Here is a 25,314-nt window from a genome sequence, read left to right as displayed (position 1 = left end):
CACGCCCGCGCCACGGACCCGCCACCACCGCCCCGCCCCGCCCCGCGCGGATTTGAAAAGCCCGGCCGCAGCCCCGCGAGCGCGGCAGCCAATCAGCGGCGCGCACTTTCCCGCGGCTTCTGCGAGGCGGCGGCGGCCCGGCGGCGGCGGCGGCGGGCGGGAGGCGCGGGGGCGGGGTCGGCGCCGCGCGCGGAGAGCCTCGGCCTGGCCGCGCTGCGCCCGCCGCCGCCGCCGCCGCCGCCGCCGCCCCCTCCCCTCCCTCGGCCCTCCCTCCCTCCCTCCCCCGCGGCCCCGGCCCCGGCCCCCTCCCCGGCCGCCGCCGCCGGAGCCGCCGCACCGGAGAGCCGCCGCCGCCGCCGGAGGATGCGCCGCACAACAGGTCACTGGCGCCGCCGGCCCAACCGCCGCGGGCCTGAGGGGCGGAGGGCTGAGGGGCTGAGGGGCCGGGCGGGCGGGCGGGCTAACGGGGCCGGGCGGGCGGGCGGGCGCGGCCATGTTGGGCCCGGCGGCCGGCGGCTGCACCTGTGCCGGCCCGCGGGCCGGGGCCTTTGTTCGCTGCGGCGCCCAGCGGGCCGGGCCGGCCTTTGTGAGGCGCTGGCCGGGGCCGGGGCCGGGCGGCGGTGGGAGGGGCGGCCGGGGCCGGGGAGGCGCTTTTTGTTTGCGGAGGGTCCGGGTGACACTCGGACGCCGGCCGTTGGTCAGCGCGGGCGCCCGGAGCCCCGGGCCTTGGCAGGTGGAGGCGCGGGGACCCCGCCCGGGGCTGCCGGCCCTCGGCCCCCAAGCTTGGCCAGACGGCGGCCCCGAGGCCCCGGACGCGCAGCGGAGCGGCCCGGCCGCACGGCCGACTCTTCCCCACTCGCCAGAAGGGCGGTTTAAAATCTCGGCGTTTAAGAGATGCTGGTCTCGAGTCTGGGCAGAAGGCGCAGGACCCGGTGCAGCCTTAGTTTTTTCTCCCTCTCGCCGGTCCGGGACGTGAGTGGTCACAGGTTTGACATGCGGGGGAAACTTGGTCTCACTGGGACGTTAATCATTCTTAGGCAGGTAATTAGGGCTCCGGAGTGTGTGCGCGTGTAGCAGAACAGGGGACCCATTCGGTTAGGGTGACTTCAGAGCGAGGTTAGGGAAGTTCTTCAGGACTGACAGCCCGCGCTCAGACTTTCAAGGCCTTGACTTTTAAATGACTTAAACGCCAAGATGTGTGTTCCCTAATCACTAAACAAGTTAAAAACCTCACGTTGCTACCACGCGTCGATTATACCGACTCTTACTTTATGTATTTTAAAATGAGATTATCAAGATGGAAAATAAGTTAGGAGCCATCTCATGTATGAAGTTGGGAATTTAACTTTTATTTTCCCAAATGTTTTAAATATCCTCGTTACATATTTAAATGTGACGAGAGCACCATTAAAAAAAGCACAACTCTAATCAGTACCACGAAGGAAACAAGTCCTGGGAGCACAGTCCTTTCCTGGTGTGCTTGGTGTGTGCTCCTGTGCCTCACCACCGACCGTAGTTCAAATCTAAACTGCCGACTGGAAGTGAAGAGGACTCATGCCTTAAGCACGATTACTTTGAGTCATTTCCTTTCCTTTTCTTCCATTTTCTCAGACGCCCATCAGCCTTCATTTTTGGGCCAGTGGTTGGTAAAGTGAGGACTTTCTGCAGGGTTGTGAGTTTGCGTAAGCTTTTGTGAAGAACTGTGATCTATGTAGTACAAAAATCCTCCCTTCCTGACGGCATTACTACAGATCAGGCTGGCCTGGGATTCCAGTGTTAAACATTCCAATTTAAGAGTATTAGAAAAATAACTTTCTGAGTTTCAAAAAGTGATGGGCATGGGACTTCCCTGGCGGTCTAGTGGTTAAGACTCTGTGCTTCCAGTGCAGGGGGCACGGGTTCGCTCCTTGGTCGGGGAACTAAGATCCCGCACGCGGTGTGGCACGGCCAAAAAAGTAAATAAATAAAAAGTGATGGCAGTTTATTCTGTGTGCACTTTTATGATATATTCATATGTAACGTCTAAACTAACATAATTTGAAATTTGTGGAGACACAGAACAAAACAGTAAGGTAAACAGGCTACCACGTGTGGCTACTAGGCTTATGGTTTTTATTCAGCTGATTTAAACAGGGCTGTTAAAATAGTACCTGCTCAAATGTGAAGAATCAAATGGGAAGAATAAGTCAGAATTGTGAGAATTAGAAGTTAGGAATTAGAGACCCTGTGGCCTAGTTATGGAAGAGGGGGTCAAGCCTTCCATTTATTCGGATGACTTCTCCTCCTACAAGTAGTACAATTTTAAAAGGTTTACTCATATGGCAGAATATAAACTAATTAATTTTTTACGATTTGATGTTTCAGTGTAAAACATGTAAAAATAGGTGGAATTATACTTACTAAGAAGTGCTGGTGAGAGGATAGAAAACACTAATAAAATGTGTGCTATATGAGATATAGGATTGCCATTGAGCACACACAAATGGATGTGCTAAGATGATGCTGAAGTTCCAAATTTATTTTGCCCTGCCCTTTTTAATCTACACAAATAACCTTTCTAAGTAAACACTTTAATTAATCAGTGGGAACTGAAGATATAAGGCTTTTTACATACATATTCTAGTATACAGTTTTTGGTTGGTGGTTTTTTTTTTTTTTTTTTTTTTTTGGTTGGACTGCTTGGCTATAGAATGTATGCAGATTTGGATAAGCATCTTAGTCTTCTGAGCTTCACTCTTATCTCTGCTGGACTGCACTCAATGTGTCCTTGTTCCCCAAATATGTGGTGCCCTATACTGACCCAGGCCTCTGCATGGACTGTTGTTGGGTGTGGACCACTGCTTGTCCTCCCTTTTGAGCACAGAGGACCCAGCCCTTCAATGGCCATATGTGACTTTTCTCCCCTGTTGGAGAGCTCTTGAGGTAGGACTCTTATAGCCTTGGGCAGCCTGGCCTCTGCTGGTGCCTTCTCATGTCAGGCACTCAGTGAATGCTGAATAAATGGGCATATGACTTGGGATAAACAACCCATTTCAATGCCAGCATGTGGCCTGTTTGCCTCTCTTTTTTGTAAGTCATGTTGGAGCAGAAAGGGACCCTCTGGAAGAAGCTGAGTATGGAAAGTAAGGGGCTGGCCTAAGGTCACCCTACTTTAATTGGGGAGCTGAGACACTGTTTGCTAGGCAGTGCTGTTTCTTTTCCTTTTCTCATCATAGGTAACTCAAATGTTAAATAAAAATTAACTATGAAATATTGCAAACAAATAATAGAGTAGACCTGTATCCACCACCAGGATGAATCAAGCAGTGATGTTTCTACTGTACTTCTCTGTATCCCTGGGCAAAGTAAAAAGAATATAAAGTACACAAAAGCAAGAGGTGACATGGAAATTCCCCAGGATTATGCTTATACTTTACAAACTGCCTTTATGTGATTTGTTAATTTCATTTTTTTAGGAACTGTTATTTACATAAAACGTATTTCTTTTGGGGAGAAAAAGACTTAAATTAGTTACCCCAGGGACTCGACAGCATTTTGCATTTGTCTGTTGGTTGCAATATAGCTTGTGAAGAAACTGATTGATTTGATGAGATTTGGTTTGCTACTTTAAAAATTCAAGCTGTCTTGAAGTAGTTTTGTTCTTGAGTCTGTCTTCCAGGAAACAAACGGCCAAAGATGAGTTTTCAAAGCATCTTAATGTCTGTAATACCTAATAGTTTCAACAAGACATACAAGGATGGAAACTGCTAAGTAGTGGTTGAGCTGAGTGCTGGCCTGCAGCTCAAAAGCCCCAGTAGTGAGACTTCCCTAGTGGGTGTGTAGAGAAACAATACTTTATCTTATTGGAGGAGTTGGGGGCTCAATTTTTTTTTAGAGATTTATTTATTATTTATTTATTTTATTTATTTTTGGCTGCCTCAGGTCTTAGCTGTGGCACATGGGATCCTCGCTGAGGCATGCAGGATCTTTCGTTATGGTGCGCAGGTTTTCTCTTCTCTAGTTTTGGTGTGCAGGATCCAGGGCGTGCGGGCTCCCGAGTGTGTGAGCTCTGTAATTTGTGGCTCGCGGGCTCTGTAGTTGAGGCGCGCGAGCTCAGTTGCCCTGCGGCATGTGGGGTCTTAGTTCCCTGACCAGGGATCGAACCCACGTCCCTGCATCGTAAGGTGGATTCTTTACCACTGGACCACAGGGAGGTCCTGGGAGCTCAATTTTTAAGTTGACTGGGTTGTCATAGAAAGAATTGATGATCTGGATGAAGTGTGTCATGCTGTTAAGGGTATGTTTATGTCAGTAGTTTTCACATCTTGGTGAGTTTTTCCCTTGGGCTGTGCTGCTGGTTACATAGGCGGACAGATCAGAAAGCATGTCTGACTCCAGTTGTGCTACCCTTGCTCAGCTCTCCACACCCTGCCTAGTCTGTTTAAAACGCACGTGTGATCATGTGAGGCCCCTCCTCCAGGAGCTCCAGTGCCGCACCTTTGGGGTTCAAGACCAATCTCTCACTGGGTTTTCTGCCTCTCACTGCACTTCTTTTTTTTTTCCTGGCCATGCCGCGCAGCTTGCGGCATCTCAGTTTTCCGACCAGGGATTGAACCTGGGTCCTCGGCAGTGAAAGCGTGGAGTCTTAACCACCGGACGACGGTAGGAATTCCCTCACTGCACTTTTCTTTTTTTCTTTTTTTTTTTTTAAGATTATGTTTTTTATTTATTTATTTATTTATTTTTTTAAGATTATGTTTTTTAAAAATTTTATTATATATATATTTTTGGCTGTGTTGGGTCTTTGTTGTTGCGTGCGGGCTTTCTCTAGTTGCAGTGAGAGGGGGCTGCTCTTCATTGCGGTGCATGGGCTTCTCATTGTGGTGGCTTCTCTTGTTGTGGAGCACAGTCTCTAGGGTGCACAGGCTTCAGTAGTTGTGGCTCGTGGGCTCTAGAGCACAGGCTCAGTAGTTGTGGTGCCTGGGCTTAGTACCTCTGCAGAATGTGGGATCTAACCTGTGTCCCCCGCGTTGGCAGGCGGATTCTTAACCACTGCACCATGAGGGAAGTCCCCTGCACTTCTTATTTTGATCTCACCTGACCTCTTCAGCCCATCTGTTGCTGCCATGCTTTTTCCTTGGGCCTTTACATGGTCAGTTTTTGCCCCTGCTCTCCCCTGTGACCCCCATACACACACTTACACACACATCAGTGCATGTGTGGGCACAGCTGGCTTTTCGTATTAATTCCTTCTCATTCAGCTCTCAGCTTGCATCTCACTCCTAGAAAGCGACCCCAGACTCCCTGCCAGTCTTGGGAGCCCTTGTAGGTATGTCTTGAACACTTTGTGCTTCGCTCACCTTCACACACTGCACTCTCACTCTGCTCCAGCCATTCTGGCCTCTGGCCTGCCTCAAGTACTGCAGCCATGCTGCTGTACTTGCTATTCCTTCTACTTGGACACCTGCCTGGCTTGCTCTTTACCTGCCTTTAAGTCTTTGCTCAAACTTCCCCTTCTCAGGCACCATCCCTGACCACTGATTTAAGACACCCTTTTGCTGTCTGGCTCTGCCCATCTGCCTTAGCTTCTTTTCCATAACTCTTATCCTCTGACATTCTGGGTGTTTTCCTTATTTGTCTGCCTGCCTGACTGCATCAAGATACCTATAAGGGTGGAGATTTTTCTCCTTTTGGCTTTAATTACTATGATACCCCCAATGAAGCCACCACAATGAGAAGCCCATTCGGTACAAAGTACCCGAATGACTGTCAGACATTGAGTGACTGCTTGCATGAACAGACTCTCAGCCCCTTGTGTGCTGGCTCACGTATAAGAAGTGGTGTGGATAAAGGGGAGTGGCGTAGGCGTGCTTGCCCTAGTGTGAGGTTGGCAAGGTGGAGGGCCATGGGCAGGTGAGAGAGGTCAGAGAGGAGGCTCGCAGACCACTGCTAGAGAGCGGTGGCCTTACCCAGGCACAGGAGGTGGGGTAGGAAGAGTGGACAGATGCAAGAGAGAGGGCTGGAGCAGCACTGATGGGCTGGGGTACAGCACGGGGGCTCAGAATAAGGGGGGAGGGTTGGGGATTTCCTGGTGGCGTAGTGGTTAGGAATCCTCCTGCCAATGCAGGACACATGGGTTCGATCCCTGGTCTGGGAAGATCCCACATGCCGTGGAGCAACTAAGCCCGTGTGCCACGACTACTGAGCCTGTGCTCTAGAGCTCAAGAGCCACAACTACTGAGCCCACGTGCCACAACTACTGAAGCCTGTGCGCCTAGAGCCCGTGCTCCGCAACAGGAAAAGCCACCACAATGAGAAGCCCGTGCGCGGCAAGGAAGACCGAACACCTCCAAAAAAAAAATAAATAAAATAAAATTTAAAAAGAGGGGAGGGTTGGCCCAGGTGATCCTAATATTCACAATTTGAAAGATTGGGTGGAGAGGGCACCATTTTTATCTCCCTGTGAACTAGTGAAACCGAAGGTGGACCTTGTTTCTGATCTACCTTGGTTCCTTCCAAAAAGAAACTGATGTCGCCTACCAGCTGAAAATGTGTCTCTGGTGCCTTCCTGTTCACCCAGAAGAGGAAGCTTTAGGTCTTGAGCGTGGCATGTGGCCCCTTGTGTTTTCTAGCATCTTTGCTGCCTGGCCCCTTGTAGCTGCTCTGAGACCTCATCGCCGTGCTGCTGCCCCTCTTGGATGAACTGTGCTCCATCTCACGGTCCTTGCATTGCTGTGGCTCCTTCCTAAGGCGTCCCGGTTGGCCTTGCTGAGCTGCTCTTACAGCTCCACCTTCATTTGTTTCCTCCAGTGTTGCCGACGCTGCGCCCATGGCACTAGGTGTGTTTGGTTTTCTGTTCCCAGGTTGGTTGTTCCTCTGAGCACCAGGCCCTGTCATGGCAGCATGTTGCACATAAGACTGTCTGTGCTGTCTCTATACAAATAGGAGGGTGGGCCAGTGTATTTTGTTAGTTAGTATGGCACTGTACTTCTGGCGACATTTCTTCATTCACTGAGAGTTAAGAAATTAGCTGTGTTTCAGTGACGAGCCAAAACACGCATGTCCTTGGTCTCATAGACTTGACAGACCTGTGAGAGGGATGAAACAGGAGAGACGGTGGACGAAAGATTGCACCTTTGAAAAACCTGTAACAGGGGACATGGGTTCGATCCCTGGTCCGGGAAGATCCCACATGCTGCAGAGCAGCTAAGCCTGTGCTCCACAACTACTGAGCCTGTGCTCTAGAGCCCGTGAGCCACAACTACTGAAGCCCGCACACCTAGAGCCCGTGCTCCACCAAAATGAGAAGCCTGTGCACCACAACGAAGACTAGCCCTGTTCGCTGCAAGTGGGAAAAGCCCGCGTGCAGCAACGAAGACCCAACACAGCCAAAAATAAATAAATAAATAAATTTATTTTAAAAAATAATAAAAAGAAAAAAAAAAGAAAAACCTGTGAAATAGTCTTGCTAAATAACTGAACCTGAAGCTGATCAGGCCTTTACCTCCCACAAGCAATTAACAGGAAATACAGGGTGGGGAAAGGAACACATTAAACTACACTGTGGGATTGCCACCGGCAGAACTGAGAACGTGGGAACCTGCAGGACCAGTGACCAGGTCTCTTCCACAGGAAAAAGAAGGGGGATGTGGATAAGAGGCTGACGGCACTACGGAGGGCTTATGTGCATCCAAGACGGGCCAGTTAGTTAGAGATGTGACTAAACTGTTTATGATATTTGGGACAATTAGAAATTGGAACACTGACTCAATTTGTCATTAAGGAATTCTTATATTTTTTTAGCTGCCATAGTGGTTTGGTTTTGTTTAAGAAAAGAATTTGTACCTTGTAGGCATGCATACAGAGTTTATCAAAGAAATGATACACCATCTGCGATTTGCTTCACAGTTCTGTGGAAAGGGAGCCGTGAGGGTGTGGCTGGATCAGGGCTGGTGTGGGGTGATGGTGGTGCGGTACAAGGGCCCTGCTTGTTCTCTCTACCTTTATGTGTATTCAGAATTCTCCGTAACGAAGGAAGAAAAGTCATGAAGGAGAGGTTGGGTATGTTTAGTACATCTATAAGGAGATTATGCCTAACTGTGGGTTGGGTGTCAGGAAGGACTTCCTGACGGGACTGAGGCTGGAGCAGAGAGCAGAAGAGGCCTTAGTAGAGGGTGGGCTTGGTAAGGGTGGTGTGACTGTTCTAGATGAGGGAGCAGGCAGTGCAGAGAGCCTGTGACGGGAGTGGACAGAAGGCTGACGAGGCTGGAGCAGAGGGTGAGGGAGCTGTGTGTAGACCCAGGCTGCAGGGGTGGGGCGGGCCAGGCTCTCTGAGGCTGTAGTAAGGCTTTTCGTCCAGAGAGCAACGTGAGGCCCTTGAGGGTTTTAAGCGGGGTGTGTGTGTGTGTGTGTGTGTGTGTGTGCGAGTGAGAGAGAGACAGACAGAGGGAGAGGGAGAGACAGAGGGAGAGGGAGAGGGAGGGGGAGAGGGAGGGGGAGAGGGAGAGGGAGACTGACATGAATCTATTTGCTTTGGGAAGTGCGTTTCTTGGAGTCCTCTGTAAGTTGGTGGTGGGAGGATTCCGGAGAGGGAAGAGGGTGCAGGAGACCGGCCTGTGCTCATTGTGTGTTCCGGTTAGAATCTTTCCAGCTGTCCCTGCTTTGGGTGCCTTGTAGGACTGAACAGCTCTGCCCCCTTGAAATTTGGTGTGGCCATGTGATTTGCTTTGGACAATGAAAAATGACGCGTCATCTCTGACTGGGCGCTCTGAGAGTCGTGTGCTTTCATGATGTTCCCTTTTTCCTTCTCATTGTGGAAGCGCATAGATACACACTGTGAGCAAGAGGGAAACCTCTGGGTTGAGTCAGGTTACGGCCCCATAACCTAGTCCAGTGGTTCTCAGTGGTCCCCAGACTGACAGCATCTGTCACCTGGGAACTTCTTAGAAACGCGTATTCGGGCCCACCCTAGACCTACTGAGCCCTAAGCTCTGGGGTGGGGCTGGCGGCCTCCGATGCCTGCGGCGTGGAGCGCTGCTGCCTCGCGTTTGCTGGCTGGTCAGCCGGCTTGGGGCCTGTGGTGCTGGTGCAAGGTGGAGGTGGCCCGCCAGCGATGGGCTTCTGGCTGTGACGAGGAGGAGCCCAGCCTCGTCAGCTGGGGCAAGAGCTCTGCAGGAAAAGGGCTGAGGCCTGTGGGTTAGGGGGGAGGGACGGCCCCCAGGGAGGGTGTCGGTGACGGCCCTGAGTTTTATCTGACGAAAGCAGACAGGTAGAAGCGCCACTCACCGTCTAGACAATATTTTTGTAAGCGTTACATTTACTTGGGTTTCGAGGTTTGGGAGCAAGGAAAAGCCTATTGAGGAATTTAAAAAATTTTCATTGAGTCCTTGACTCACATCAGTTTCTTACGTTGATCGCCCCACTTGTCATTGTGCCCTTTCTGCTCTCCTGACCCCTTGTCTTGCTGTCCCCCACCTGCCCCCACTCGAGTGGAAGCTCTTGCTCCTGGCGGTGCCCCCAGGACTGCGCGGCTCCTGCCCGCGCTCCGCCGCTTGGACTGGCCCGCGTGTCGGCACCGCGGCCGCCCCTGTGCCGTGTCGGGGAGCAGGCAGCCCGCTCCTGGCCTGCGGGTGGCGCGGAGGGGTGTGCGGTCCGTCCTTGTGACCTGGGGGCTGGGCCCTGCCCCAGGCCCCTGGCTTCTCAGCTGCTGGATTCCTTCTGGGGCGGGGGGAGGCGGGAGCTGGCCTGAGCGCGGGGAGGAGCTGGCGGGCTTCAGGCTGCTTCCTCTTCCTCAGGTGCGGAGGGAAGGCTTGTTTGGGGGGAGCCGCACCGCCCAGAAGGAGAGCTGCAGGGGAGGCATGGAGGACGGTGCGTGTTAGGGTTTTCTCCCTTTTGTTCTGCATCTGAAGTTGTGTACCTTATTTGTGGAAGATGAGTTGGGATTGAGCATCATGTTAACAGCTTTTTGGATTCTTTTCTGTTGAGTTCTGAAATCTATATAAAAAAGTATTTATTTCTTAAAATTCAACTTCTTATAACTTCTTCGAAAAAAATATTGGTGTTTCTTGTTTGTCCAATGTGGAGGCTAAGCTTGTGTGCATTTCTCAGATACCAGTATGCTCTTGGCTGCTTTAGGGATTTCTGTAAATTAGCAGTTATATCAGCAAAGGGTCAGAACACATCTCTACTTCCTTTGGAGAGGGACCCTGTTCATTTTTGTAGGTTGAAAGACCTCTGAGATAGAGGAAATCTGTGTCTTGATGGCCCACTAGGAATGAAACGTGTTTTCATAGGACCTTGCCCTGGCTTTACAGCTCTGCCTCTTGAGGACTCCAAGGTAACTCCTTGGGGCCGGGCACAGCACCCTGGGTGTTGGGGTGGAGCCTGGCCCCTGTTCTTGGCTGTGCCCTCTTTGTGGGCTGTCCTTGTCTCCTAGAAGCCATTGCTGCTTCCTGGGGTCTGTACCAGCTGCTTCTCTTGGTCTCTGCTGTTGGCTGGAGGTCTCGGAGCTGGTCCTTCAGCTGGTGCCCAGATCCTGGCACCTTCTCACCTCTCTCCCTTTGTGAGTTCCCAGCACGGGAATGATGTGGTAGAAACTGAGTTGTGAATTCCAGCCTAGAGTTTATAGAAATCTTATTTTCAAGGATGTGGTTTCTTGATACATCATCAAGGCAAAATAGAAAGCTTAATTATTAATTTTATAATCAGAAAGTACATTTTATGGAAAATCTGTAATAACTACAGTCTTACCAACCAAATGTTAAGGTGTATTTCCAGTTTACCTTTTCATTCGTCAGACTGAACCAGGTGCCCTAAAGACAGTTTCCTCTGTGAGGGTCATAACAAACGGTAACAGTCTAGGTAACTATTCCAAGGAGACAACTGCTCTACTCTTTCAGCTGTTTCTTGTGGTATCTATCTGTACTTTAAAAAAATAACTTTCTAATTTTGCTGAGTTGAGAACTTTGTGGTTTCTATGTTATGTGTTAAGTTTTGTCTACAGGAGATAAGGATTTAGCTTTCTTGCCCCCTGGCCTCCCCCTTCCCCTTCCCCAGTTCTTCCCAGTGTTGTGGTGTCTGGGTTATCTATTCCTCCCTGATAAGCTATTCCACAACTTAGTGGCTGAAAGCACAACAACATTTACTTGTTTACAGTTTTGCAGTTTGGACGTAGTATGCCAGGGTTAGCTTGTTTCTGTTCTTGTGGTGTCAGTTTGTTTCATTCCTGTGTCTGTGTGTTGGAATTGGCTGTTGGCCACGGTCCACCATTCTCCCCAACATAGGCCTCCCATGAGGCTGCTTGGGCCTCCTCATAGCATGGTGGCTGGTTCCTGAAGGAGGAAGTGAAGCTGCCAGTCCTTTTATTTTTTTTCTTATTTTTATTTTTTTACTTTTAGGCCGCACCGCACAGCTTGTGGGATCTCAGCTCCCCGACCAGGGATTGAACCTGGGCCATGGCAGTGAAAGCCCGGAATCCTAACCACTAGGCCATCAGGGAACTCCCTGTCTGCCAGTCCTTTTTTTTTTTTTCTTTTTGCGGTACGCGGGCCTCTCACTGCTGTGGCCTCTCCCGTTGCGGAGCACAGGCTCCAGACGCGCAGGCCCAGCAGCCATGGCTCACGGGCTCAGCCGCTCCGCGGCATGTGGGATCCTCCCAGACTGGGGCATGAATCTGTGTCCCCTGCATCAGCAGGCGGACTCTCAACCACTGCGCCACCAGGGAAGCCCTGCCAGTCCTTTTAAAGGCGAGGCTGGCTCTGACCTGGCATCACTTTCACCGTATTCAATTGATGGGAGCAGTCACAGGCCCAGGCCAGAATCAAGAATGTGGAGAAATAGATTTTATCTCTTGGTGGGGGAATTGCAATGAATTTTTGGCCATCTTTATTTATTTTTTTTACTTTTTAGAATTTCCAGTTGCCTTTCTTCTTGCAACGTCTTTTTAAAAAATATTTATTTATTTTGCTGTGTCGGGTCTTAGTTGCGGCATGCAAGATCTTCTTGCGGCATGTGGGCTCAGTAGTTGTGGCTTTCAGGCTCTAGAGCACAGGCTCAGTAGTTGTGGTGCACGGGCTTAGTTGCCCTGTGACATGTGGGATCTTAGCTCTCCAACCAGGGATTGAACCCGCGTCCCCTGCATTGAAAGGTGGATTGTTAACCACTAGACCACCAGGGAAGTCCCTGCTTTTAAATTCTTATCTCTCATGGTAAGTTTTCCTCACACGTCTGATGGCCTTCGACTGCAGGCCCACTGTTGAGATGGAGGTCTGGGAGCTGACGGCAGGTCCTGGGTGGAGGCTTCACTGAGGGCCGATTGGTCAGGACCCACCGTCAGTATCAGCAGGTGTTTTCCCTGGATCTTGGCAAGTGTCCTCTTGCTGGCTGTGTCTTGTAGTTCACTGCCTTGAGCTCCCCCTACGGTGTGCCCTGTCCTTAGACTACACTCCGGTTCTTCTCCCGCTGGGGTGGGGCTGGTTGCCAGGCCATGGGTGGGGTGGGTCCGTGACTGCACGTTATGTGGACTTCGATCCAGTTCTTTTGACTTAGGGTTCCCAGTGTGTGCAGCACATGCTCCTGCTATGTGCAGTGACTTATCGTTATGCATTAGGCATGTGTTAGAATAAAAATAGGAAAATACATTACAGACATGTGAGTGATACAACTTAGTATGTTTAATACCTTTCCTATTCAACAGAAGATTTGGTAGGTTACAAACTGAGATAAGATTAACATAAAATTCATCAGTTAAACTATTTTAAAGTATATAATTCATTGGTTTTGTAGTACATTCTCAGTGTTAATGCAACCATCACCACTATCCAATTCCCGAATATTTTCATCATTTCAGTAAGAAGCCTGGTACCTATTGAGCAGTCACTTCCCATTTCCCCTTGTCCCCCAGCCCCTGGCAACCACCTTTCTACTTTGTCTCTGGATTTACCTATTCTAGACATTTTATATGAATAGAATCATGTAGTATGTGGCCTTTTGTGACTGGCTTTTTTCTCTCAGCACAGTGTTCTCAAGGTTCATCCATGTCGTATCATGTCTCCATACTTCATTCATTTTTAAAATTTTTAAAAAGTTTTTGCTACATTGGGTCTTCGTTGCTATGCACGGGCTTTCTCTAGTTGCAGCGAGCGGGGGCTACTCTTTGTTGTGGTGCGTGGGCTTCTCATTGCGGTGTCTTCTCTTGCTGTGGAGCACGGGCTCTAGGCACGCGGGCTCAGTAGTTGTGGCTCACGGGCTCTAGAGCGCAGGGTCAGCAGTTGTGGTGCACGGGCTTAGTTGCTCCGAGGCATGTGGGATCTTCCCGGACCAGGGCTCAAACTTGTGTCCCCTGCATTGGCAGGCAGATTCTTAACCACTGCGCCACCAGGGAAGCCCACTTCATTCATTTTTATGACTGAATATTCCCATTGTACGGATAGATCACACTTCTTTTTTTTTCCCTGCCACATGGCATGTGGCATCTTAGTTCCCCCACCAGGGATTGAACCTGGGCCCCCTGGCGGTAGAAGTGCGGAGTCCTAACCAGTGGTTAGGTGTATCCAGCGGTTAGCTGGACCATCAGGGAAGTCCAGATCACTTCTTCTTCTTTTATCTGTTTATCAGTTGTTGGACATTGGGTTGTTTTTTGCTTTTTTGAATAATTTTGTGAAAATTCTTGTACAAGTTTTTGTGTGCACATGTTTCAGTTCTGTCTTGGGTAGATCCTAGGAGTGGAATTGCTGGGTCACATGGCAACTAAGGAGCTTCTCGATTGTTTCCCGCTGCAGCTGCACCACTTTCCATGCCCCCGGCAGTGTGTGAGGGGTCCAAAGATTCGTCATATTACACTGAGAAGATAGAGAGAACAGACAGGCATGGAGTCAGGGAAGATAACAACTCATGCATCATCATAAGGTTAAGGTTGGGGTCGTGGGGAGAGAGCCACACAGGTGGTGGGCCCGAGGCTGACCTTGAGCTTATCTGTGGTTCCAAGCTTCTTTGCAGTGAAAACAAAACAAAACAAGGAACAGGTCAGTTATAAATTCTTTACTGTCATAGGTGCATTTCTGCAGAAGAAGCAAGACTTCTGCTGTGAGTCAATTCTAAATTCCATAAAATAAAGCTTCTCAGTAGAGAGTTCTTATGGAGTAATGGAGCCATCACTGTCCTCAGCCCCTTTTCTGTAGCAGACTCTGTACTGATCTCATTGTTCTTCACAGAGAGCTCTTTGCTGTAAGACTGGAGGTCCTGTCATCATTCAGTGAAGGTGGGACCAAGATCTATTCCAGGTAGATTAGTGTGAAATGTTGGAAACAAAGGGAATGTTAGGGAATGTGTGTGTGTGTTTTAACCATACTTGCAAACTTGACTTTTCCATCTAAGTCTCTCTTCTGCCTCCGGAAGAAGGACTGGAGCTTGGTCCCTGTCCTGGCTGGGCTCTGGGGGACATCCTGAAGCCCTTCCTGCTGTCCCAGCATTGAGACTTCTCCCTGGTGACTCTGCTCAGATTCACAGATGGACTCAGCGGGCTGCAGCTGGATTTCTGAGCAGCTGAGAGAATGTGGGGCCTCGTGTGCCCGAGGTTGGAGCCCCGGGGAAAGGAGTTTGGGGGTTGCTCCAGTGACTCTTCCTGCCACTTTTCCATCCTCCACCCCATCTTTCTCCTTCCTCTTTCCCTAATGTTATATCTGTATTTTAAAATCTCTGTCTCTCCCCTCTGGAATATTAGCTCCACAAGAATAAGGTACACGCTTTGTTTACTGCTCTGTCTCCAAATGTTGGGACAGGGCCTGTGCTCACTGACTAGTTTTCAGGGTTGTCATTCAGGTCACCTTTCCCTTCTTTTGAGAGTGGTGCCTTTCCCTTTATGTTGCAGACCCCTCTCTGTTCCATGTGGCCCTGCAGGGGCTGCCTAGCCCCCCCCAGCCACTTACTGTGTCAGCTCATGTTGTAGGAGGCCTGTGAAATGTAAGGGATTAATTATATAGTTCTTAAAGCTTATTACAGGAAGCAGCAAGATGATGCTCGGCTCTCCCCACCCTGTTCCTGCTCCCCTTGGAAAACCACTGATAACTCTGAGCTGTTACTTTCTGTTTTAACTTCCACATTTTCATTTTTCACTTTAAGTGTGTCAGTGTTTTCTTTCCTTTTCACAATGATTGTATGTTACATTTTGTTATATTTATTTATTTTTTAAAAATCAATTAATGTATTCATTTTTGGCTGCTTTGGGTCTTTGTTGCTGCACACAGTCTTTCTCTAGTTGTGGTGAGCAGGGGCTACTCTTTGTTGTGGTGTGCGGTGGGCTTCCCATTGCAGTGGCTTCTCTTGTTGCGGAGCACGGGCTCTAGGCGCATGGGCTTCGGTAGTTGTGGCACACGGGCTCCATAGTTGTGGCTCTCAGGCTCTAGAGCGCAGGCTCAGTAGTTGTGGCTCACGGGCTTTGTTGCTCTGCGGCATGTGGGATCTCCCTGGACCAGGGCTCGAACCTGCATCCCCTGCACTGGCAGGTGGACTCTTGACCTCTGCGCCACCAGGGAAGCCCCACCTTTAGTTTTTAAAAAATATTTATTTATTTCTCTTTGGCTGCATTGGGTCTTTTTAAAAATATTTATTTATTTATTTTTGGCTGTGTTGGGTCTTTGTTGCTGCGTACGGGTTTTCTCTTGTTGTGTCAAACGGGAGCTACTCTTTGTTGCTGTGCGCGGGCTTCTCATTGCGGTGGCTTCTCTTGTTGCAGAGCACGGGCTCTAGGTGCATGGGCTTCAGTAGTTGTGGCACGCGGGCTCAGTTGTTGCAGCACACAGGCTCTAGACCGCAGGCTCAGTGTTTGTGGCACACGGGCTTAGTTGCTCCGCGGCATGTGGGATCTTCCTGGACCAGGGCTCGAACCGTGTTCCTCGCATTGGCAGGTGGATTCTTAACCCCTGCGCCACCAGGGACGCCCCCACCTTTTGTTATTTTAGACATTTTAAGAGGGAAAGGCTTTGTGGACAAGAGGAGCCCTGAGCCACGGGCCTTACTCCTGCAGCAGCGTGCCTCTCGCTGAGGGACTCTTCCCGGTCGGCTTCCCCACGGTTGGCGTTTGGCGTCTCTAACTCATTCCTCTGTTGTCTTTGTCCTTGCGGGTTTACCCTTCCTTTGAAATTCCTTACTATCATTTTAATTGGGGTTTCTGCACGGAGTGTAGGTAAATGTGAGAAAGGAGGCCTCACATTCTTTTTAAATATAAAAATTGTTTTAGAATTACCACTCTCCCCTTATTTTTTGCATCCTGTTCTTCTGGGTTTATATTCTTGCTCTAGTACCTCTTTTAGCATTTCATTTGTGAAAGGGATATGTATATTAAACTCCCTTAGTTTTTGCATGTCTGAAAATACATTTTGCCTCATGTTCAGTGATAATTTAGATGAGAAATTATTTTTTCCCTTAACACTTTAGAGAGGCTCCGTCATCTACTCCTATCTGTTGAGGCTGCACAGAGGTCTGTGTTTCTGTTTCTTTTCTCATGCTGAAGTCTGTGAATTAACTTATTCTTTATGGGTACTTAGGTTTTAAGATTTTCTTTTTATCCTTTATGTTATGTGGTTTCAGAAATGATGTGTCTAGGTATTGATTGCTTTTATTTATCTTGCTCAGAACCCTGAGTACCCTTTTAAATCTGAATACTTGAGTTTCCTTTCATCTCTGGAAAATTTCCATTATTATCCCTTTGAAAATTACGTTACCCCCATCCTCCCTAGTTTCTCCTGGAACTCCATTGGAATGTAAACTCCCTGAGGGCAGAGTATTCTTTGTGTGTGTGTATGTGTGATAACATATACATAACGAAAAATCACCATCGTGACCATTTTTAAGTGTATAGTTCAGTGACATTAAGTACGTTCACATTATTGTGCAGCCGTCACCACCATCCACTCCAGAATTTTTTTATCTTGTGAAACTGAAACTCCCCATTAAACACTTAACTCTTCATCCTCTCCTCCCCATTCCCTTGCAGCTACCTTTCTACTTTCTGTCTCTATGAATTTGGTTACTCTTGGGATCTCATATAAGTGGAATCAGGGAGTTCCCTGGTGGTCCAGTGGTTAGGACTCCGCACTTTCACTACCGAGGACGTGGGTTCAACCCCTGGTCAGGGAACTAGGGTCCTGCATGCCATGTGGCGAGGCCAAAAAGAAAAAAAGTGGAATGATACACATTTGTCCTTTTGTGTCCAGATTCTTTTACTTAGCATAATGTATTCAAAGTTCATCCATGTTGCAGTATGTCTCAATACTTCATTCCTTTTTAAGGCTGAACAATATTCCATTATCTGGAGGTACTACCACAGTTTATCCATTCATTCATCTGCTGAAGGACAGCTTGGTTGCTTCCAAGTTTTGGCAATTATGAATGAAACGGCTATAAACCTCTGTGTGCAGGTTTTTGTGTGGACATAAGTTTTCACCTTCCTTGGGTAAATACTAAGGAGTGGAATTGCTGAATCATATGGTAAGAGTATGTTTAGTTTTGTGAGAAACCACCAACCTGTCTTCCATTGTGTCTGCACCATTCGGCGTTCCCACCGGCAGTGATGAGGGTTCGCCAGCACGTGGCGCTGTCCGTGTTATGGAGCCTGGCTGCTCTGACAGGTGTGGAGTGACTGTCTTAATTACCGTGCCTTCACAGTAGGTCTTGCGGGAGGGCTCTGGGTTGTAGAACCGCCCCCTGAGCAGGTTCCCAGTTGCCTTTGCAGGGCTCTACCAGCGTCACTCATGCTAGACCCATTTTTATGTATGTTTCTTGGCTCAGGATTTGGGGCACCACAGCCTCTGAGGCAGAGTTCTCGAAGGTGATTCTGTCTTCCCAGTGGTCTCTGGTGGGTGTTTGCTGAGGGCCCAGCCCTGGGCTGGCTGGAGGTGTGGCTCAGGTGACAGCGCTGTCACAGCTGACACTCTGGTCTGCTTTGGGTGATGCCTGTGAGCTGGAGTGTGGGTGAGAGGGTGTGGTCATTTGCCACAGTTGGTAAGTGGTAGGGCCAGCTTCCAACCCTAGCAGTGGCCTCCACACTCTGTGCTTGGGACCCTGCAGCTCTCCACGCCCTCCAGCCCACTGCAGCTGTGCGGGAGCCCAGGCAGGCCAGGCCCTGGCTTTGCCTCAGCTCTGCATTCTGGCTGCCAGGCCCAGCTCTTGAAGCTTGTCTTCCTGTCCCGTGCAGCCCGTGCCCTGTAAGGCTGACTGCCCTTCCCTCTTCATCTCTGGACCTGGAGATTGCCCTTTCCTGTTTTGAATTAAGTGATGTAGCTAACTTTTTTTGTTAAAAAATAATAATTTGGCTACCTTCACCAGAAATCTTCGGAAATGTGTTAAAATGGTGACGGAACGTTAATAGAGCCCATAATGTTGAATCCTCATTTTTGGATACACCCTCTTTAGCTGTGATATCTTATTTTAATATGGTAATGACTGGGTTTGATTTATTTCTATCTTGTAATTTTTTTTTTTTACAATCATACTCTACTGATCTTGGTCTGTAGTTCTTTTCTGTACTCATTTTCCTGGTTTTGGTGTGAGGGTTATGCCAGCCTTATATAATGTTTGGGAAACTCTCCATCATTTTCCATGTTCTGGAATAATTTAAACAATAGGAATGCTGTATTTATGTGATGAATAATACACAGCAGTTGGAAAGACTGAGCTACACTTGTTTATATCAACATGGGGGAAATCAAGCTGTGTTGATTGATGAAATCGCAGAGCACAAGTCCAGTATGGTAGCATTGCTGCTTGGCATGCAGACCCCATACAGCAGTTCTCTGTTCCCGGGTACATCCCATGGACTGGAAGGATGCGTCGTCAACTGGCAACGGGGAGAGTAAGTGGAACTTAGGGTTCCTGAAAGGCAGGTGTCATCCTTGTTTTACTCGTTCACCCGGAGCAAGGCTTGCGGGAGGTGGGAACTGCAGCGGGAGCTTGTGTTTGGCTTCTCACTGTTGGACTTGGGGCTCCCAGTGGGTACTGTGGGCGTGGAGAACCAGAATCCCGGGATGTTGCTGCGGGCATGTGGTGAGCCGTGGGCGGCCTGTTGGGGTGAGCCTGGCTTCTCCCGTCTGGGAGCCCTCGGGTGCCGTGCGCCAGCCGTGCCCATCCTCAGCTCATGTATCTGCAGTTGCCATTGTCCGGAGGTCTTCTTTTTTTCATGTCAAAAAGACATGAAGCACATGTGGCAACATGCTGAAAACTGTCATTTTGGAGTGGTGAGTATACAAGTGTGTCCTGTTGTTCTTTGCACTTTTCTGCTTTTGAAACTTGCCCCCCCCCCCGCCGCTACCCAGTATAAGAACGATTGGCCTTTGAGAGATCCTCACATGAGCCTAGTGAAGCCCTCTGGGCCTTTCTCTTATGGTTATCATGGGCTCTGTAGGTTTTCTACCTCTTGGTTAGGTTTTATATTTTTCTTGAAATGCTAGACAAAGTGAAAGATTTTCTGATTTATTGGTATAACCTTAATTAAAAAAACCAGAAACTCCTAGAAAGATCAAATTAATGGTCAGTGGCGTGCAGTGCCGTGTTGGAAGTCAAGGTGGACCCTCTCTGCGGGGCCCCTGCCTTCGAGGGTTGTCGCAGGTGGAACCCTGGAAAGTAAGCAGCCCACAGTCAGATTAGGAAGGGAAAAAAGACCAAACGCCCAAAGAAACAGGTACCATGAATGAAAATAAAAGCAACAGCAGTAGACACAGGCCTGCAAAAACCAGATATTTAAAACAGTTATGTTTAATATATTCAAAGATTTAAAAGAAACCTGAAAATTCCAACAGGGACAAGCAACCTTGAAAATGTGGTTCACGTACAGGTCATGATTACCACGGACCTAGGCCTGGAGTTAGATCCTAACCCCGTGACCCTGGCTGTGTTTTAAGAGAAGCCAGAAATCTGAATTTTTGTGTAAAATGTCCCAAACTTTAATTGTTGGCAACTAAAGTGTCTTGTTTATCTGTCTACTGGCTCTACTTCTTAATATTATTTTCTTAGCTGTTGCTCTAACTAGGGCTGCAGTTTGCATCCTTAACTCACCACAGGCTACTTAGAGTTAATATACCACTGGGTATAAAATACAAGCATCTTGCAACTGTCTAGATTGATTTACTCCCTTCCCCATGCTGCAGTTGTCATATGTATTACATCTATTAAGTTATAACTCCAGTGTTACATATTTTGCTTTAATTATTTGAATTTTAAAGAAACTAAGAGGAACAAGTAGTCTCTTATATTTGCTCATATAGTCCCCATTTCTGGTGCCCTTCATTTCTTCCTAAAGATCCCAGTTTCAGTCTCTGGTGTCATTTCTCTTCAACCTGAAGAGCTTCTGTTAGCATTTCTCATAGTGAAGATCTGATGGCAACAATTCCGTAGCTTGTATTTCTCTTAGAATGTATTTTGTCATCACTTCTGAAGGATATTTTTTCTGGATATCAAATTCCGGTTGGACAGTTGGTTTTTTTTCCCCCATTACTCAAATCATATCTGGCTTCTGTTTCTCATGAGAAGTCAGTAATCAGCCATATCATTGTTTTGTATGTAATGGGTCTTTTTTCCCTCTGACTGCTTTCCAGGGTTTCTCTTTATCTTGGTTTTTAGGCATTTCAACTGATGTGTACCTGGGTGTAGGTTCTTTTATATATATCCTGCTTGAGATTTGCTGAGCTTCTTGAATCTGTAAATTGATGTCTCACTGAATTTGGGGAGTTTTTCTGGTTATTTTTTCCCAAATATTTTTTCTTTTTTTCTTTTAAATGACTAACTTTAAAAAGAATATTTATTTTTTATATTATTTTTGGCTGCATTGGGTCTTAGTTGTGGTGTGCGGGATCTTTTGTTGCAGCATGCAGGCTTCTCTCAGGTTGCGGCGCGTGGGCTCCAGAGTGCGTGGGCTCTGTAGTTGCGGCGGGCGGGCTTAGTTGCTCTATGGCATGTGGGATCTTAGTTCCCCGACCAGGGCTCGAACCTGCGCCCCCTGCATTGGCAGGCGGATTCTTAAGTACTGCACCACCAGGGAAGCCCCCCAGATATTTTTTCTGTGTCATTGTTTCTCTCCTTTCCTTCTGGGTGGGAGTGGGAACCCAGACCTTTTGATGCTGGTCTATAGATCATTGAGGCTCAGTTTCTTTTCTTTCTTTTTATTTTTAATAATTTTTACTCTGTTTTTTAGATAATTTTTACTGATCTATTTTCAAGTTTCCTGACTCATATCTAATACGCTTTTAAGGCCATGCAATGATTTTTTTTAAAATTTCAGATACAGAATTTCCATTTGACTCTTTTTCATAGTTTTTGTTTCTCTGTTGCCATTTCCAATTTATTATTTTATGAGTATATTTTCCTTTATGTCCTTGAGCATGGTTATAATAGATGCTTTGAAATCCTGCTGAATTTCAATATTTGGGCCATCTCTGGGTTGGTTTCTGCTGTTTCCCTGTTTCATCATATATTTAGTAACTTCTTTTCTGGATAATGTGAATGATGTGCTGTAGACACTCTTTATTCCGTTATGTTCTTAAGTGGTCTTTTATTTTCAATTGTGTTAAAATACACATCACATTTACCATCTTAACCATTTTTAAGTGTGAAGTTCAGTGGTATTAAGTACATGCACGCTGTTGCAGCCATCACCAGAACTCTTTTCGTCTTGCGAATCTGGAACGTTGCCCCCTTTAAAACAACACCTCTCTGTTCTCCCCTCCCCCAGATCCTGGTGCCCGCCATCCTACTTTCTGCCTTTATGGATTTGACTACTCATAAAAGTACAGTCTTACAGTATTTTGTGACTGGCTTATTGCACTCACTGTAACGTCCTCAGGGTTCATCCATGTCATAGCAGGTGTCAGGATCTCCTTCCTTTTAAAGGCTGAATCATATTCCACTGTGTGGATTCCACCTTTTGCCTGTTGTGAACATGCTGCTGTGAACATTGGGTACAGATACCTCTGTGAGTCCCTGCTTTCAGTTCTTTGGGGTATGTATCCAGAGTGGAATTGCTGAGTCCTTTTGATTCTTTGGGGGAACCCCCCCCCCGCCTGCTATTTTCCAGCAACCACACCATTTTACATTCCCACCCACGTGCACGAAGTTTCCAATTTCTCCACATCCTCGCCAACCCCTGTTTTCTGTTTTTTGTTTTTTTGCGGTATGCGGGCCTCTCACTGTTGTGGCCTCTCCTGTTGCGGAGCACAGGCTCCAGACGCGTAGGCTCAGCGGCCATGGCTCACGGGCCTAGCCGCTCCACGGCACGCAGGATCTTCCCGGACAGGGGCACGAACCCGTGTCCCCTGCATCGGCAGACGGACTCTCAACCACCCAGGGAAGCCCTGTTTTCTGTTTTTTGTAGTAGGTAGCCATCCTCGGGTGTGTGTGAGGTGGCATTTCATTGTGGTTTTGATACTTTTTTTTTTTTTTTTTTTTTTGGCCTTGCCGTGGAGCTTGCGGGATCTTAGTTCCTGGGCCAGGGGTTGAACCCAGGCCCGGCAGTGAGAACGCAGAGTCTTAACTGCTGGCTAGCCCTGGAAGTCTGCTTCTCATCCTCAGAGTGGTGTTGCAGTTTGTTTCTCTCGCTTCAGCTGTCTTGTAGGCTGGGCTGCATGGACTCCAGGGTTCGGCGGGGAGTCTGCAGTGCACGGGGGCCCCCGTTGAAGGCTCTCCTTTCCCTGTTCACCTGGTTCCTGGCCTGCTGGGTGCTTTCCCGAGCTGCCCCCGCGCCCCCTGCTCTGGGCTCTCTCCAGTGCCTTTAGGTCATTGTCTTCTCTTTTTGTCCAGTTGGTCTGATGCAAGCGGGACTGGGAACCCACTCTGATTTACCTGAAAAAAACACCGTGTGGGGAACACCGAATGCTCTGGTGTGTGCCCGGTGTTCCAGGTGTCCGGGGCCAACCCTCTACCACTGCCTGGCTCCCGCCCCAGCCTGGCGTCCTCAGAGACTGGGCCCTTTCCACTGAGGCTCTCTTGGGAGGGTTGTCCAGGGCTGCATCCTTGGCCCCTCCCCAGGGCATGTAGCCAGCGGGCCCCCAGGCGGTGACAGTGGCTGAGCACCTACGTCCTTGGGCTCCCGGTCCCGGCGCCCCACTTCTCCCTGCTCTCTCACCGTTGGCCCCCTCGGGGCCGTGGTGAACTCTTGGGACGTCTTCCCAGCGGAGTGGGCGCCTGCCCGTTCCCTGTTCTGAGCCGCCTTCACAGGGCGTCCCCAACGAGGGGCTGCGGCTGTGTGGGGAGGAGACCCCTCTGCATGCGGACCTCGGGCGGCCATCCCGTGGAGGGCGCTGTGGGTGGTGCGCTGTGGCCTGGCCCCGCTGCCCAACTAGTGCGGTCCCGGAGAGCTGACTGCACTTGATGCTGCTGCCCTGCTGCTTGTCACCGGCAGTTAACTTGGGCCTGGGTGGGGAGGGGCGGGGGGGCGGTAGAGGCCCAGTTCTCACCTTCTCCGGCCGTCTGGGCTGAAGCTTTGCCTACCAGTAATCGCGGGTATGTCCCGAGCCCCTGCCCGGGGTCCTCTTCAGCTGTGTCTCAAGTGCTTCCCTTTTGTCCTTTGCCCGGGCCTGGCTTTGTGCTGGCCACCTTGGGCGCTGCCCTCGCAGCAGGGGGCGACCTCCGAGCTTCCGAGGGCTGAGGTCGAGGGGGGCACGGCCACACAGTTTATTCGTGTTTATTAGTGTTTATTAGTGGCGGTCCCTGCTTGACTCTTGTGTTCTCTTGTTAGAAACTAGTCCTGTTCCTTTCACTTTATCACTTTGTGATTCCTGTCATTTTTGTGATATTAGAACTGCCTCCTGTGACCTAAATCACTATAGGAAACATCATAAATTGCCTCAGAACCCCCCCCTCCCACAAACTCTACAAACCGATAGAGAGCTTCATTGGCATACTCATCTTAGGTTTGAAATGTAATACCTTTCTTTTCTTTCTCTCTTTCTAATGCTGCAGTGTTCTAAGAACGGAGGCGTCTAGGCTGAATGGAATTCAGCATCAAAAAAAGTCCTCTTTCTGTTCCGAAGGTTGTAAAGTGCGTGAAGATGAAGCAGGCACCGGAGATCCTTGGCAACGCGAATGGAAAGACTCCGAACTGCGAAGTGAGTCGCGAGTGCTCCGTGTTCCTGAGCAAAGCCCAGCTCTCCGCTGGCCTGCAGGAGGGAGCTGTGCAGAAGTTCAACGGCCACGACGCGCTGCCTTTTATCCCGGCCGAGAGGCTGAAGGACCTCACCTCTCGCGTCTTTAACGGAGACCCCGGTGCTCGCGATGCCAGATTGCGCTTGGAGTCCCAGGAAATGAAGGGACTGGGGACACCGCCTGACACCACCCCTGTCAAAAATGGCTCTCCAGAGATCAAGCTGAAGATCACCAAAACATACATGAATGGGAAGCCTCTCTTTGAGTCCTCCATATGTGGCGATGGTGCTGCCGCCGTGTCCCAGTCGGAAGACGATGGACAGAGACCAGCGAGCAAAGCGAGGCGGACCAGGAAGAGGAGCGCAAAGCTGCTGCTGGAGCGGGGCCTCGCCGAGGCGGCCCTGGCGTCCCGGGCCTCGAGCCCCTCGGCTGAAAAGGTACCTGCAAGTGAGGAGTTGTGGCTGGCCGGGGTAGAGGGCGGCCCTGGCTCCCGGCACAGGAGGGCCCCGAAGGACGCGTGGTGCGCGGGGGGCAGGAGGAGGTGGGCTGAGCCCCCCGAGGCCTGCTCTACAGCTCGGGCCCCTGGCTGTGGTAACGGCAGACACTCACAGCAGCCTGCCGAGCAGTGCTGAGGCCTAGAGATTAAGCATAAAGATTAAACAGGGGGACTTCCCTGGTGGTCCAGTGGTCGAGACTTTGCCTTCCAGTGCCGGGGGTTCGGGGTCAATCCCTGGTTGGGGAGCTAAGATCCCACGTGCTTTGGGGCCGAAAAACCAAACCATAAAAAAAAGGCAGAAGCAATAGTGTAACAAATTCAATAAAGACTTCAGAAAATGGTCCACATCCAAAAACAAAAACTTTAATTAAAAAAAGAAAAGAAGATTAAATGAGTGTCTGACCCCAGGCCTGGCCCGTTTCAGAGCCCTTGACCTTCAGGCTGTCCTGTTTTCATGGATCTCCTCTCCAGAGATGCCCTTTAGCCTGAATCTGGTCAGTGGAGAAGCGTGGGGATCGAGTGGGGGCCTCCTCAGTCTGTGCTGCCCGAGGAGGGGAGCGGGCCGCGCTGTGCAGGTGTGCTCCTACCTTCCCACCCTGCGGTTCACTGTCCACTCCCAGGTCTCCTCCCCCGGTGGCCCTGCAAATGGGCCGCTGCCTTGAGGGTTGGGGCTGCGCCTCAGGCCTTCACGTTCTTGGTTCCAGGGCAGAGCC

At 49.4% G+C, this 25,314-nt stretch overlaps 1 protein-coding gene across 9 annotated transcripts in view; it reads left to right on the top strand.

Moving 5' to 3' along the window:
* The first annotated feature begins 216 nt into the window (after positions 1-216).
* Positions 217-25,314, top strand: part of NSD2 (nuclear receptor binding SET domain protein 2) — a 77,925-nt gene continuing 52,827 nt past the window's right edge. For 2 of the 9 annotated variants that reach the window (XM_081229695.1, XM_081229696.1), the window contains exons 1-2: positions 19,149-19,208; positions 23,994-24,542. In XM_081229695.1, the coding sequence (XP_081085821.1) occupies positions 19,164-19,208; positions 23,994-24,542 (594 nt within the window). In that variant the 5' untranslated portion in view covers positions 19,149-19,163. Of the gene's footprint in view, positions 380-675; positions 987-19,148; positions 19,209-23,922; positions 24,543-25,314 lie in introns of those variants that run through there. The other 7 variants (XM_081229698.1, XM_081229701.1, XM_081229703.1 and 4 more) reach the window with 7 other exon arrangements.

Source organism: Mesoplodon bidens (genome assembly GCF_964165515.1).
Source record: "Mesoplodon bidens genome assembly, chromosome: 1".
Classification (NCBI taxonomy): Eukaryota; Metazoa; Chordata; class Mammalia; order Artiodactyla; family Ziphiidae; genus Mesoplodon; species Mesoplodon bidens.
This window is presented reverse-complemented; position numbering and strand designations above follow the sequence as displayed.